Source organism: Meleagris gallopavo, chromosome 1, assembly GCF_905368555.1.
Source record: "Meleagris gallopavo chromosome 1, MGAL_WU_HG_1.1, whole genome shotgun sequence".
Lineage (NCBI taxonomy): Eukaryota > Metazoa > Chordata > Aves > Galliformes > Phasianidae > Meleagris > Meleagris gallopavo.
Window position 1 is genome coordinate 39,557,075 of NC_139404.1, and position 17,299 is coordinate 39,574,373.

A 17,299-nucleotide genomic window follows, 5' to 3' on the forward strand; every position below is an offset into this window, starting at 1 on the left:
TTAGATAGCATTGTTGGTGTTTACCTTCAAACTCTCACTCTGTATCACTTTCACAATTGTCATAACAATTGTTCTCCAGGAAATAACACTGTGTAGCATGTGTCATAGGCAACAGGGAGGCTAAGCCATTAAAAAGCTCAAAATGAATTCAGTCTCATTAACAACATGAGGAGATGGGATAGTTTTAATTTCAGAATGTGTAGAAGAAATATTACAAATGTTGGCTTTTACATTTTCATAGAGCATGTTTTATTTAAGTTTCTTTCTTTGTGGGGCAGGGGTTATGGTGGAAACTAGGTCAGTTTTATGAAAGCGAGAAAAAAAAAATCCAGACCTTGATGCATTATTAAGCTTTCCTTAGGCAACAGGAAACAAAAATGTAAAGGGCTGAAACACTGTTAAAAATAAAAGTATAATCATGGTAAGGGTGTAATATTTTAACTCAGGGTGGAACACAGTATGGATGCCCAAGTTAAAATGCCGTAATACTGTTTGCTCCAGCATTTATTTTGTGTGTCTGTGTGTGTGTCGAAAGGAGCAGCGCTCACTCTGCCCTGACAGTGTTTCACTCCACTATGTGTTTGCTGCTTGAAAGCCAAACAAAGTTTTGGTCCCCGAATCCTTGACATACGAAGGCTGTGTCTGTCCAACAAACAACCCAACAGGGGCCAGAGGCTGGAGCCAGAATCTCTTTCCTCCCTTCTGTGCTAGCAGAAGAAGGCAGCAGATGTACCAGGAAATACATGCTGTTACATCCTCTGCTCCAGTGGGAGCACTGGCACACTGTGGATGAGCCAGGTGACACATTCCCAGCATTGCTATTAGGACACACAAGACCTCTCCGTGCCCTTTCTCCTTTCCTCCAATGTTGATTCTTTTTGAAAATACTCCTCTGACATTGTAAAGTCAATAGAAGTTACTTGGCATCCACTTAAGAATAATAAAAATAGACAGCTTTACAAGCAGAAAATATTAGGAACAATAAAAATATGACTGGGTCATTTAGTTTATTTCACATTCCTTACCCACTGTTCTATATTGGCTCAAAGTCAATGACAATTGTGACCTGGCACCTTTGAAAATAAGGCTATATGCATCTTAAAAATTGTAAGCTTTACAATCACTGAAAATTACTGTCCTGATGACCTTCCTTGCTGCTTCTGCTTCAGTATACTGGGATCAAAAGAAATAAGAATAATGTCATTAGATAATTCCCATAAAGCTACTTGGAATTGATAGGTCATAATATAAAACTCTCTTTTAGACTCCACTGCCAGTTACTTTTGAGTTCAAAAATATGCCAAGCATCACTAAACACTCATTTCCTCACTTTATCGGTAATTCTGCATATGCTGTTGAAGCTGCAGTATGCAATAGCCATATTCCAAAAGTTAAGAGCTTTGGCAAAGCCTCATCACTATCAGCACCTGGATAAAAAAATGACATAACCTGAGCAAGTCATGCAAGTTTATCTTAAACATTCCCATTGAGCTGAGAAGATGGGGAGAGTGAAGGAAAACTGCTGACATTTCTTCTTTTAAACACAAACAAAAAACGTACCCAAAATGGAATTTTCAAATAGTCTTACAATTTCTTTTCTTTTCTGAAGGCATATTAAAAAGTGGAGATGGAGGAGCTTTTCTCAGGAATCTGATCAGCAACTTCTGATAAGGTGAAGCAAGTGGATATAGATGCTCCATCAAGGGAGAAATGCAAGCTGATGCAGATAATACAGGGTCTTCCAACAGACTGTCAGCATAAGCATTTCTCAGTAGTTCACTTAGCTGCTGGTTTCTCTCAAGAGGAAGAAGCAGGCTTGAGATAAATTGCAGCAGAGGATGTTCTGTTTATCTGTAAGAGCTTTATTTAATCAAACTCAATGCCGCAGAAATAAACTAAAATAGTAACACAAAGAAAACAAAAAAGATGCCAAGGTGCACCACCACTGACCCATGAGAGTGACCTTCTGCAAGACAAGATACTCTACAGGTACAGAACTAAGAACATCACATCAACACCACTCACCAAGGAGTTTTAGTACACATATAGCAGCATCATGATAAACTGGAGCATGAACAAGATATGTCACTGCTTTGATTTTAGATACTATAGGACTCTTACAGCACTGAAATATTTCTCTCCCATAGAAAGCACAGCTACAAAAACAAAGCACAAATGCAAGTAGATATATACCCATCAGATGACTCTGAAAATTGATCTTTAGTCAAAACCAATGGGAGAAAGCACTGATTAAAGATCAGTGATATGGTATGGCCCTAGATTCTAGAGTAGCGCATCTGTGAAATCAATGTATTTAGCTCTAGGCAGCTGAAAAAAGCGACAACAGCAGCTGTTTTAAATCTCCTGCAGCAAAGTCATGAGAGTCATAGGGACTTAGTAATTACACAGAGACTTAATAATGCTTTCTCTCAGATAAAGCTTGGGCAGCCTGGTAAATTCATATGATTGCCATTAATGAAGGCCATCTGCTGAGTGACAAGGTAATCATTCCGAAAGTTTTCTTTTGTGCCATCCAGGGCTTGCAAGTAACCAAGTAATGCTTGTCTCCTAGGGTAAAGTGGTAACTGCAACTTCATTGTTTCTCAAAATATTTTTTTTTCTGGTTGCAAAAAGAGAAAAAAAGCACATATTTGTAAAATTACACAGTAGGGTAATTTTATATATTAAAAAATATTCTCTGTACTTACTGCTAACTTAAGTTTTCCAAAGTGCTGAACTTGCTAAATGCCAAATACAACAGATGGACCTCTTTTTTTTTTTTGCAATTGTTTTTTTTTTTTTTCTGCCCTCATTTACGTACCATACAAATCCATTCCTTAACTCATCATTACAGAGATAATACCTGTAACCAGCTGAGGGAAAACAAAACTTAGTAAAATATGAAAGCATAACCATTCTGCCATACTGTCAGCTTTGAATTAAATTAAGTAAAGTCCTTTCCAAACAGCGATGGATGTGCTGAAATTATTTGTTATTTATTCTTATATTTTTACAAGCATGTGAGGATCTGAATGAATTTGATTAATTTGTATGAATACATATTTTCTACTGCATGAATGCTATCGCTAGACTAATGGTGCAGTAATTCTAAATAAGCTGTCTGGAACACCAGAACAAGGTATCAGATTAGTCTAAGAGGAATGTTAATTCCCAGCTAGGAACAGTGTACTGTTCAGATGTAACTGCTTTTATGACCTGAGTTAGAAATCTGAGCTGAAAAAGCTCATATGCTTTACTACAATGAGTTGTCCTAGTGGCCTTTTGCTTACTAATTGCCTTATTAGTAATTCCAGTATACCGCTTTTGCTTAATCCTGGCTAATACCAACATTTGCATGGGTAAATGTGACAGTAGGGGACTTCAGATGCTGGGCTTCATACAGAGCCTACGTCATTGTTGTGAATGACATTTGAATTATGAATTACAGCATCTCTAGAGCTAAGTCTTCTAAATAAATATGTAGAAATCACATTTTCTAATTAGAAACTTCATAAAGTTGGGCTTGCTCTGTGAAGATGAGGTACTGCAGGAATTCCACTCTTCCTCCTGTAACAAATAGTCATCACCCAACGAAAACAGAGAGTAAGAGACGGCAGAATTCCAAATCCAGAGCCTTCCTCAATACAAAGACAGTTTGGCCTGAGGAACCTTTATTTTTACTGGGAATAGGATTTATCAGGCAGGAAACAATGAAACTCTTTCCAGAGGCTAAGTTTGAGAGGCAAAGGAACAGCATTATATTGTAAACTAAAGAAACCGATCTTGAAATTGAGAGAATTATAGAATGGTTAGGCTTGGGTGAGAGCTTAAAGATAATTTAATTTCAATCCACCTACCATGGACAGGGACCTTCCAATAGACCAGGCTGCTCAAGCCCTGGCCTTGAACACTTTTGGGGATGAGGCATTCACAACTTCTTTGGGCAACCTGTTCCAGTCCCTCACCACACTCTTAATGAAGACTCTCTTCCCAATATCCAATCTCAACCTACCCTCTTTTAGTTTAAAACTGTTACCCGTTGTCCTATCACTAAGCTATCTTTCTTGTAGGCCCCCTTTAGGTACTGAAAGGCTGCAATGAGGTCTCCCTGGGGCATTCTCTCCACACTGTACAATCCCAACTCTCACAGCTTGTCATCAAAGGACAGGTACTCAGTTTTCTGATCATTCTCATGCCCCCCACTCTGGATCTGCTCCAACAGCTCCATGTCCTTCTTATGATGGAGGCTCTGGAACTGAACACATTACTGCACATGGGGCCTCACAACAGTGGAGTAAAAGGGGAGAATCATCTTCCTAAACCTGCTGGCCACATTTCTGTTGATGCAGCTCAGAATACAGTTGGCTTTCTGGGCTGAAGGCACACATGCCAGCTTATACTGAATTTTTCATCAACCAACACCCCAAAGTCCTTCTCAGGGCTCTTCTCAATGGATTCTCCACTAATCCTGTAGTTGTGCTTGGGATTGCCATGACTCAGGTGCAGGACCTTTCACCTGGCCTTGTTGAGCTTTGTGAAGTTTGCACAAGCTCACCTCTCCAGGTCCCTCAGAGTGGCATCCCTTTCCTCCTGCAAGTCGACCACACCACAAAACTTGGTATCATCTGCAAACCACCAGAGAGTGTACACAGTCTTGCTGTCCATGTGACCAACAAAAACAGTGCAAGTTACAATACTGACTCTCGAGGAATTCCAGTATTGCCAATGATGTCCACCCGGAAATTGGGTCTTTCACTACAGCTGATTGCAACCATCCAGTCAATTCCTCATCCATTACCCAGTCCATCCATCAAATCCAAGTTTCTTCATTGAAAGCCAAGGATGTCATGCGAAAGTGTCAAATCCTTTGCACAATTCCAGGTAGATGACATTGGTTGCTCTTCCCTTATCCAGTAATGCTGTTACCCCTCCAGAGAAGGCCAGATTTCTCAAGCGTTACTTGCCCTTAGTGAAACCATTTTGGCTGACACCAATCCCTCTGTTTTCCACGCATCTTAGCATACCTTGCATGAGGATCTACTCCAAGATCCTGCTGGGCACGGAGGTGAAAATAACTGGCCTACAGTTTCAGGTCTTTCTTTTTTGCCTATCTTCAAAGGCAACATAATGTTCCACAAACTATTTTAATATAAAACGCACAACAGTATAGTATTCTGTGTTGACTGCTCCTCTGTTTATAGAAATGACTATACTTGACTGAGTCCTGTAGAAGTGCTGTTGTGCGATGACCTGACATTTTGATGGGAGTCATATGACAACAAAATAAAATAATGCCTATTTTTGTCTTTCTGGCTGCCTCATGACATTTTTATAAAGACCATTTGACTTGATTACATCTCTTAATGATAAATGCTTTACTACTGGTATATTTTACTCAGATTTATTTTAAATAATATCCACAGAGAAAAACATTAGATTTAATTATTAAGATGATAAAGAAAAGGAAAGAAAGGCAGATATACTTGAATTTTATACTACTATTGAAGATACAGAAATAGCAACTTCATAATCTACTTGGAAGAAAACTGCTCATAGGGAGATCTATGGACTTATCAAGCTGTAACTCCACTTCCCTGGCGCTTCGGTACTGATTACCAAATGCAAATGTAAATGAATTTCCCACAGCCTCCTAAGGTATTTAGTGTGTTTTACTCAACTGTTCACTCTAACTTCTGTGCCTACAGCCATTTTAAGGTTTACTACCAGACCAGAAGTTTAAGTTCACCTAATTTCCTTTTCACTGCCTTACAACAATTCAAATTACTGTACCAATTCAGGTTGCTAGTTTTATGTTCTATATGAATATACCTTCTCAGCATTTTAATTATGCATTCAGTTTTCATGCCTTGCAGTTCACCTATTCTAGTAATCTCCCAGGAATCAGAAGAATCCAACACAGCAACAGCTTTGAGTAAATAGCAAAAACACATGGAAGGAAGGGCTTACTGGTATAGTGGACAAGATTCAAGCATCTTTTGACAGGTGATAAAGCCATAGAAAACTAATTTTCACGCAGCTGGTGAGCTTTTGAAACAAGTAATTTTAAAATGCAATTATATATTTTTTTCAAAATACAGTTTTTTGGTCTAGGCGGTACAGCTAGAGTCTTCAGACGAAAAGAATATAGTGAGGCCAATACAATCTTCAGTTTTTTCCATTATTTCCAGAGCTAATATAAATTCCTTCCTAGTGCTAGATAGAATATTTCAGTTGGTGGTACTTATATTTAGTTAATTGAGAACCATTAATCACCATTTCCTGACATAGCATTCTAGAAAAATGCCAAAGTATTCCTATTTAAATTTCATTCACTCAGTCACTTTAAAAAGATTTTATTTCTGTGGAATATTAGTTTGAGAATTTGAATTGGTGGCTTAATTTACTAAATATGTTCCCATAAATACAATTCATTACAGCCATTTAATAGGTTCCTACATATTAGATTGAAATGTACGTCATCTAATAAAGTATCCCATATTTTTAAAGGCTAATTAATCATAAAGGTGACCTACTGCTTCGGAAGTCAAATAATTCCTAGTTATAGAAAAGGCAAGTCACAGTCAATCAAAACTGTGTGGACTAAAATTATCTTCAATCATTTCACCTGCATTCAACCCAACATTAAGTTTCTCCGGGATACATTTTAACAATGAAACTCACTGGACAGTTAAGTGTTCATAATTTCTTAAACTGGAAAAGAAAACATTTGTTTTCCACAGCTCTTCCATTATGGAATTTATAGGATTACAAACATCTGCTTTAACCTGCTTTATTAGATTTTCTGATGAAAGAAATTAGGCTCAGATCTTCTATTATATACTGTACACATCACACTGCAAATCTGAATCTCAGCATACATTTAATAAGCAGCCTCTTCCTGAATTTGCATACTAATACAAAGTCTTCCACTGCTCCTCACCCCATTTCAATTACTCCTACCTACTGCTGACTCTCTGTCTACTTCATTGCTTTCTCCAGGAAAATCACTTCCATACAACCTTCTACGTTTCTTCCAGCTGACTGTCATGCCTCTCCCTCAAAGGTGAGTAACTCTTCTCTCCATTATGTAGGTGCAAAGAGAGGAAATAAAAAGCTAGTCTCCACACTCTCACAGACTGTACTCAGGGTTAGAGAAAATAAACAACAGGAAGGAGCATCTGCAGGGAAATTTTTGTCTAGCCTCAGCTATTTCAGCCTTGAATATGCTCAAAAAAAGACTGCGCTCTTTAGTAAAGCACCTATCTATCTCTCAGCAACTCAGCGTACATGAAGGACATGCAAGAAGGACAATCCTGATTAACTGCAAAACCCAGAACAAATATTCTCCAACTCCTTACTACAGTGCTTGGAGAAGTCTGACAATTTAACATGGCCGGAATATTCCATGCTTTTTTTTCTCTCTTTTTTTTTTTTAACAGCAGAAAATCTTTGCTGGTATTTTCCAACAACTTTTCAACTGGTAGGGGGAAAAAAAAAAAAAAAAAAAAAGGTATTACAATCTAACCACTCACCAAAGGTTTAATGTAAGTAACTGTAAAGAGGAGCCACACGCTGAACAATCTTAAGAATTGCCAATTTATATATGTCAATCCCTCTACTTTCCTTGGATGAAAGGAGTCATTATTGGACATTTTTATATTAGAATGTTTCTTCATAGAAGTACTTTTATATGTAGTCACGAATGATACTAATAATTTTCTTTCTTTTATAGAAGTCTGTTCCTCAATGGTGATCTATTAGCAATTAGACCAACTAGTTATATTGGTCTATAAGTATGTAATACGAAATATTTTGAAATAAATACTTTTTTATGAAGTTGGTAGGACTGACTTAATTATTCATCATTAATTGATTCTTGTGTTACAAGCATATTAAGGTGACTATTACTTGGTTGTAATACTCTAACAGCAATTAGACTATCTGGCGTGTACAAGCTATCTTTACACAACACTAAAAATACCTTTTGTGCCAGTAAGATGGTTTTGTCAAAATCCACTTTCAGTTCACTGATCTGAGAGTGCATTTGTCTACAACATTTTCCTACTTCCTAGCCTCCATAACTGTTTCAAAAAGCTTTATGTCTGTTTCTGTTAAGAATATTTTCCAGAGAAGGATATAAATTCAACAAGATTTCACTGATGATGCTCCAGAGATTGAAAATTCCCATAACAATCAGAGTGTAAGACTCTGCTATCTGAAGAAAAATAACTTTTCAAAGCTCTGTAGTCAATTAAAGAAACATTTAGTGAATTAAATGAAAGGACTAATCAGCGTATCAGCTTTACAGGGTACATAGTGCTATTATTTATTGTCATCAAATACTGTTCGCTTTTAAAAGCCTTGAAAACCCTCATTTAACTTAGGGGAAAACTCCCTCTGTTTCTCACATTGAAGAATATACTTAAGAAGAAACAAAGAGTGTGTTGCATTCTGCCTATTAAACTGTTATCTTTCTTCCTTCCAGACACTCAGCAGTCCACTCAATCAATGTGCTGCTGTTGCCCAGTTATCAGGAGGTTCAATCCTGCTACCATTGAGGCAACATTAGATTTCCCGTTGATTTCAGTGAGGGAGGATTAGTTCCAGCCAATAGATAGACAAACATGAAAAGAATTTCTTACAGATTTTCTGCTGAAAGTATGTTATTTTCACTAAAGCATCTAGAGCTGCTTCAGACTGGCAGGCTAACAGCATTCAGTTTCAGTAGGTAAGAAATCAGACGCATTCTTTTATTAATTTATGGTGTCTGTCCAAGAAACTTCTAACAGATGTATTCATAATTTAACTACATTAAAGATAATACTACCAGTGTGTATGTGAGAAAGTGGCTCCTTCTTCTCTAGCTTGACTAGAACAAAACAATAATTTGTCTACTGTTTGGCAGAGCTCGGGAAGGCCCCTGACCATACACTGCTGGGTAACAATCACAATTCTTAGTAATTTGATAAAAAATTCTTACATGTGCAGCAACACCCACTGGGACCTGATCACTGACTACAAGATTCATATTAGCTTCAGTTAACTTCCATGCTTACGTCAGTTGTCTCTCGTGGCATTTCTACTGTACCTTATACCTGAGTTCAAAGAAGAGGCATTTAATCTTGCACTCACCCAACTCAGCACATCCCTATGTGCTGTATAACTTAGCACAAACCTTGAAACAGCACAAGCAGAATGCTAAAGTAATAATTAAACTCTTTCTCCTTATCAAGTCTAATTGCCTCAGGCTTGAGGCCTTGCTGATGCAACTTTTCTGCATCTGCTTTTCAGTAACTTCATCTTTCTGTAGGTAGCTACAGACACATCTCATATCCATTGTCCTTTATATAATGTACTGTTGCTTCTCCAGCAGTATACTTGAATTTTTAGGACAGAGATTTTATTCTGAGAAATAACTAAAAATTTCTTTTCCATACCTCTCTGATAGCTGTACAAAACTCACTCTGCAGCACCTTTTTTAGAGACTGTAGTTTATGTACCGGTACTTCTCCAGATTCTTGCAGTTTCTCCAGTAACTCAATTGCTCTTGCAACATCTGAGTGGAAAAAGAAAGAAATACAAGTCAGTATAAACAGAGGCTGTAAATGCAACAGTGACTAAAAGGGGAAAAATCACGGTGATTTTAAATTTAAAATTTACTGTGGAAACTACTACTGTACTAATCTTGTTATACCAAGCTCAGTTAGGTATCAGCACTACTGCTGAGAAATCCAAATCCCCATGTATAGACCAATGGGGCACGTACACATACAACAGACACACATGCAGAGCTGCGTTCTTAACTGCAAGCCTTTTCTAGAACAAATCTACCAATTTAAATCAGCTAATCTACATTAGCAGATCTATTTTTTTTCTTACTTTTCTGCACTGAAGCAGCACAGAAACAATATGGGGTCTACTTTTGGAAAGTCTGCAAGAATGAAATTGAGTCACTGAGTCATAGAATGACAGAACTGCAGAACAGCTTGGGTTGGAAGGGACATCAGGGATCATGAAGCTCCAACTCCCATGCCACAAGTAGGGCCACCAACCTCCAGATCCAATACTAGATCAGTTTGCCCAGGGCCCCACCCAACCTGGTCTTGAACACCTTCAGAGACAGAGAATCATAGAATCATAGAAGGTCCTGGGTTGAAAAGGACCATAATGATCATCTAGTTTCAACCCCCCTGCCATAGGCAGGGTCACCAACCACTAGACCAGGCTGCCCAGAGTCATCACATTCTCTCTGGGCAGCCTGTTCCAGCACCTCACCACTCTTTCTGTAAAGAACTTCTCCCCTGACATATATAAGCACACTCCAGTGACAATGTCTAATAAAAGTATTTGACCTTTTCATAAATCTAAGTTTTCATATCAATTACAAAGACAATCTTGAGCTTGCTAGTGAAGAGTAAATAAGAGTAAATACATAAAGCTCTTGTCCAGGTCTCCAAAGACCTATGCAAAATTACCTGATTTGCCATGTGAAACCTGTGTAAAACCCACATAAATATGTAAGTCACTCCAAAAGTAATGCCTCCTTTTTATTTCCATGGGAACTACAACAGAGCACTGCAACACGTTTTGACAGAGCAAATTCTGCTGCAAAACACTCTTTTTCAACACAGTCACCACCATTAGTAATGCATTTTTGACAGTGATGAACAAGAGCCTGCAGGCGACGCTCCTAAAAATCTGCACCAGTTGTGAACCACTGTTGGCACTGCTGTAACACACCACCAAGACTTCACATCCACTGGTTGATCTCCACAAACATTCAGTAAATGTTGATGAACATCAGTGGGTGCCGTTTTTCCACACGAAGGAATTCAATGACACACCTGTGCTTCATACACACTTCCACGTCAGACACCATTCTGTCAGTCTGCCCCTCCGCTACCACCTCTTACACAGCAACAAAATGCAATGGGATACTGGCCAGAAGGGTCAACCTCTACTGCCGTACCAACATATATCTCTTGACACAATGGGCCAACAGAATAAAATAGGAGGTGTTATTTTTGGAGCACCCTCTTACATGAAGTACTTTTTTTGGTGGCCTAAATTCTCCTTAAGTCTGTGAGTATCATCAAGGGCACGATCTAAGTGCTTCTGAAGAGCAATCCAGAAGGCTTAACTTAGTAGACATTCAGAGTACTGAGCAGGAATCTGGTCATACTGACTCAATCCCAGGAGGGAGCTGCATGATACACATCTCAGTCAGCTTTTAAAAGGTACAGCTTAATAGAAGGTTTTTCCTTCCTGCATCATTTAGTGTCACCTTCCAGCTCTTCCTGTAAATCTGCTGTTATCAATGAACAACAGTCTTGATCGTGTAGTCATTCTCACATTCTTCTGGTGTACTCTGAACAGCTATCTGAGCTACTATTGGCCAACTACACTGTCCTACTAAAAATAGGTCTGTCTCCTAGTGATTACATTTATTCTTAATACTGAACGATAAAAAACTATTCAAGGTATTTTAATTCAGTGCACTAACTGCACTCCCCGGTCCACCACATAACTCTGCAACAACTACAAAGACTACATACAGCTTTGTGTAATTCTCCAGCCTGGTGACAAGAGTTTTACTGTTTCTGACTAGGGGATTATGCTAACTGAAACAGTTCTTAGAATGCTTGGCTTGTAGCTGAGCTATACTGACCAGATATCTTACATATAAAACACAGAGAAATAGAGAAGAGGTGACAGAAGATGAGCTCTAACAGGAATTAAAATAATAACAATGTAATTGTAACCAAATAATTACTATCCATCTACTTCAATGCTAGGAATAGAGAAGATGATGTCACACGTTAAATTTACAGTTTAATTGAAGAGGATAAGTAATTATTTAGCATGGTAGGTTATGCCATAATAAGTTAACAACCAAATAATTTTCGAACCTTTTAACAGACATTTGTCTATTTGCTCGTTGGTAAAAACTGCTATGAATTTCATTCTGCACAAAGCAATTAGATCATTTATCATAAAGCAGCTCCAACAGCTGATCATAACAGATCAGATATGACTTCTGAAATTCAGATATTCTAAATCAGACTGGCATCTTTTCCAGTACCGGTTTGGGGAATTTTAGAACTGTCTTCCCCTGTCACCAACTGTATCCGTAGAAGGCTGGGGCCAGAGAAGGCAGACTGATTACTATTTTACAGTTGTGTAGAAGTTTCCTCACCATATCTGAACATTTTGTGTATAACTTTGTATTTGCTTTTGGTTCTGAATCCAATGATATTCAGTGAAATAGCTGTTCTGATCCAGAAGGAAACTTAAATAGCTTTAGATACATTGATCAATACAAAATTGTTAAGTACGTGTCTAAACATTTCCCTAGGGCATGGGCCAGGTTCAAACAATTAATCACTTCTAAAACAGGGAATGTTACAACATAAAAGGTAAGTTTTCATCCCAGTACAAAAGCCTGGCATGAAGTCAATGGATGTTTAGTATGCAGACTCCTACACAGAACTGATCATGAAGCTGTCATTTCTCAGTATCGGTTTACTTTGTTTTGTGATTAAGGACTGGCTTGGGGTAAAGAAAATTCTGGATATCCTGAAAGTATTCTGATTTTGCCCACTTCCAAATCCATCCAGTGAGCCAGAACGCATGAATGTTGTTACCTAAGTTCTTGTTTTTTTATTCATCATATTTGTTAACAATATCAGCTTGCTTTCTCTCTCTTAGGCACATGGCTTGACCCAATTTGGCAATGACTTGTGCAAAACTGCTTGCAGTAGAGAGAATATGGAATAATAAGGAGCTTCAAGGGATAAAAATACAGAATTAAAATGAGGCACGCGTTCAGGGCCAAAGCTGTTTGTTACAAGCTGATGCTCTGTCAGGAGCGAAGTGTAACAGTTTGTGCAAAACTAAAACTGTTTAAACATGAATGTATAAATGCGGTCTCATGGAATAGCCTATTTCCTTCAATTAATTACTCTGCCGGGGAGACTTGAATGAACAATTCCTCCAGGAAAGCTTAAAAAGTGAACTCGCTCAATGTAAGTTAAGTGAAGCTTTTTCCTGATCCTTTATACAAGACGAGTTCCAGACAAAACTAAAATAAGTGCCAGCTCAAATAAGTGATGGGATTGTTGCTGAGGCAGATTTCATAGCTACGATGACAAGAAAGCAAGCAGCAGGTAATCAATCCATCCCTGTCAGTTACAGCAATGCCACAGGTTTCCAAAGGATTGCTATTCATCTGCTGGGATACTTTTCTTGCCTCAAATGTCCCTTTGATTACAAATGTAATCAACTTTCCTTGCAAAAATTATCACAGGAAATTGCTCTTGAATAACATTTTCTTACACATTAGTAAGAAGCACCAATTGATGAAAAAATGTGTGTTTATATAGATACACAATACTCGTAGAATTATGTTAAAAGCAGTTATGTTCTATGCAAATTAAACACTCATACGTTTTATTACTGATTTGCCCTTCTTTTAACCTAAGATATTTTTGGAACTCAACTGGAATTATGAAATACATTCCATATATTTAGAAGTATGAATTCCATTATACTTACATTAAACATCACTGACATCAATCTTCATTTCTCACTTCATATCACACAGAAATTAGTGGGAATTTTGAGTACCATGGGTGGAATTATTCCTCTGTATTCTATGATGTGTACACTTGGAAATGAATATTATATTATTTGTCCTCTTTTTATATTGAATTCTAGCCCCCCCCCCTTTTTTTTTTTTTAATAACCATTTTCTTCTGGCTTCCTGATACAAAAAGAATTTATTTCTCTCCTCTTCTATTTAACATTCGCTTCCCTTTTTGCCTTCTCATCATCATGCTTGCCTACAGCCTCTCAAGAAATAATAAGGTTTCAGCGTGGTGGATCATGTTGTCAGTGAAGTCAGGGGGCTGTGGATGGAACACATTTTATCAAATGTGCCCATCAAAAGAAAAGCGTGGCTCTCAGAAAAAAACGATTTCAAGTGTTCTTTCTATTTTAATTTGAATGAATTTTCATTTGTATTGTTAGTGGGAAAGAAGCAGTAGGTTACTATTTAAGCATTAGGAAAGAGAGATGTCACTAGAACATAGAACCAGCAAAATACCACACTGTGATACAAATGGAACATTCCCATGCAATAATAAATGAAATTGAATTCTATACGTATAGCCACATACCAGAGTGCAATTAATAGAAAGGTCATTTTGCTTAGCTAATGCTTTGCTGATCACCCTATTCTAACATACTGTTTTCACTAGCTGATTTTGTTCAAATAGCTAAAGGAATATACAATGTAGATAGATCTGTTGAATTTGATGGATGTTTTTAAAAGTAAATGCAAATGCAATTTCTACTATTCTTCAATTCATCTTTTACCACGTGAAAGTTAATCATGAATCCATGCATTGCAGAAAGAACCCTAGCAGGTCTGCACTTGGTGGTCGTCTCACATGACTGTTAAATCTGGGTAGACAAAGTTCCTGCAGTTTGTGAATGTGGTTTTACTCCAGTATATTTTGTGCAGGCTTTAGTTCCAGTTTATTCAGATAAGCTATAAATTTCAAGGAAAAATAATAGAAAATTACTCTAGTGTATTAAATGCTTCCCATCCAATATGACAGTGGCTCTTGAAAATGAATGTACTTGCATGATTTATAACACAAAACATGAAAACTGTTGTACATCTACCAGCACCCAATCTTCCTCTCATGTGGACCTAAAATGCAGTCCTTAAAATAAATATATTATCTTCTGACTTAAGAAATAACTAAACAGATGATAGTATGCTCTGTAATACTAGTCTGGATGCAAATAGTAATTATTTAGAAACATACAAGGGCTGCCCATGTAAGTAATGCCTCCTATTTTATTTTGTTGGCCCATGACACCAACAGGAATATGTTGGTAGTACGGCAGCAGAGGCTGAAGCCTTCTGACAATATTCTGTTACACGCTGTTGTCGTATGACTGATGGCAGCAGAGGGGCAGCCTGACACAATGGCATCTGACATGGAAGTGCGTATGAAACAAAGGTGTGTCACTGATTTCTTCATGCGAAAAAATGGCACCCACTGACACATGTGGATGCTTGCTGAATGTTTATGGAGTTTATGGATGTGAGCATGGTGTGGCAGTGGTGGTACATTTTGGCAGTGACGACAGCCACAGTGTGCTACCTCCACTGGTGCAGATTTTTAGGAGCACAGCATGCAGGCTGTTGCTCATCAGTAGCAAAAATGCACAGCTAATAGTGGTGACTATGCTGAAAAATAGCGTTTTGCAGCTGAGCATTTGCTCTATGAAATAATGTTATTGTGCTCTTTGTATCTGTTGAGGTTTCCATGGAAACAAAAAGGAGGCATTACTTGTGGAGCGACCTGTGTAGTATTTCTGTACTCTGAAATCTGTACTCTGGAATCACGTTGCTGGGTTGCTTCCCAATCAACAATTTGATGATCACTTATTTATTAATGGGATGAGAAAGTAGACTTCTCACCTTTCTGAAGTCATTCAACTGCCTCATTCATTTTAATTCTGGAGAACTTAGATGAATTAGTATGCCAGTTATTAGGAAAAAAATTGTGCTGAATAAATACCATACTTGGTACTTCAAATAGGTGGAACATCACTACAAACTGACAGCAAGGACACTCAGTAAGTCTTCACTTGCTTCACTGTGGCTTTACAGAAGAATAACGTTGACAATTTTCAAGCTCTATTTCATTGTGCCTGAAGACCTTTAATTAGGCTGAAGGTGAAGAATTTGCATAACATAACAGGTCTTCATAACTGTCAGGTTTTTATTCCTCAGTACTTTTGCTAAGGTTTAGCCGCTCCTTTACAGCTTATGAAAACACATTTCCATTCTCAATATTAGTCTACTTTTTATCATAATTTCCCAAACTTACACAGAGTGATCTTCAAATACAATCAAATGACAGAAGGTAATCAATGGTTAGGCAATTAGAATTCCACACTGATTAGCGAAGTTCATTCGTAATTCATAGCCAGTAACCCCTTATCTCCATGACTTCTTGGTTAAAGCACAAGCTTCAGAAGATTTTCAGCTTGTATCTTTTGAGAATTTTCTACATTACCAGAGCTTTGCTGTCAGCGCTGCTTTGCCTAACATGACAATTCCCAAACAGCAGACTGCCCAACGCCCAGTTCATCTCCTTACTAATGGCACAGCGCACTCCTGAAATAAAACAGCTCTTCTGTTAATACATTTAATTTAACCTAAACAGTTCAGGAAAATGAAGGCGGAGAGCAGCCTTTTTTGCCCATTTAAGTTGCAATCTTTGTCTTGCCCGGAATTTCATACTACTGAGTATACATAAAGGTGAACTTCACCATGGTAAATCAGACTTGACATGCAGGGAACAACATGCTAGGCTGTTACAATATAGCAATAACTTTCAACACTCCATAATGTGTATCTGTGAGGTGTATTCAAACCAATTACATGTCCTGTTTTTAACAGTATTCTGTACCGTGACATCATGAGACAGGCGGCCATGCTGTGTTTCCAAGTAGAAGATACACCTGAATTTACTGCATTTCCCAGGAGCCTCCTCACGATCTACGATTTTGGCTGACATTCTTTTACCATTTGTAGTAAATTTGTTATCTATCCTTATCTTAATTGGGTCATTTTTCTTTCCTTCTCCCCAAAAGGGGAGAAAAAAGCCCCTTTGCCCTATTATACTTGAAACCGTGGCATTACAGCAGTAACATCAATGCTTCTGGTATACTATATCTATATTAATATTTATAGCTATATAGCTTTATTTTTATATTAGTTTGTATTATATGGGTAGCAGTTATAGGTTTAATGCAGTATCACTTCTACTCCTGTGATTAAATATTACTGTGAATGCAGAAATAAATATAAGAACAACCAAACCCTCATGATTCACCTTGTGTTGAGGATTTCAACTCACCACAGTTCTAATGCAGGCATCTATAGCTCAGCTTCTCACCCCAGACTGTTGCTACTTTCGATGAAGAAAAACACTTTCAGGCTACAATTTATCTGACCTATTTTAGATAAGATGAATCATATTCTAGGAGCGCCTGTTCTCTTTGTTGACTACAAAGGGAGACTAGATGATTAGCTCAGATGTAAATATCTGCATCCTCCGTATATCGTGGTATGACAAAATCCAGTTATTGTCCAGATTTACAGTGAAAAATTCCTGCAAATTTACCTCCACGTGGTACAGAAGACACCACACTTGAGAACAATCACATTCAGAGCTTTTTGGTTAAAAGTTTTACAAATGTCTTAACCAAAAGT

At 37.8% G+C, this 17,299-nt stretch overlaps 1 protein-coding gene across 3 annotated transcripts in view; it reads right to left on the reverse strand.

The window, feature by feature from the left end:
- Positions 1 to 17,299, reverse strand: part of LIN7A (lin-7 cell polarity scaffold A) — a 49,059-nt gene that overhangs the window by 19,795 nt on the left and 11,965 nt on the right. For all 3 annotated transcript variants that reach the window (XM_085221975.1, XM_085221962.1, XM_085221972.1), the window contains exon 2: positions 9,438 to 9,556. In XM_085221975.1, coding sequence (XP_085078101.1) covers positions 9,438 to 9,556 — 119 coding nt within the window. The remainder of the gene's footprint in view (positions 1 to 9,437; positions 9,557 to 17,299) is intronic.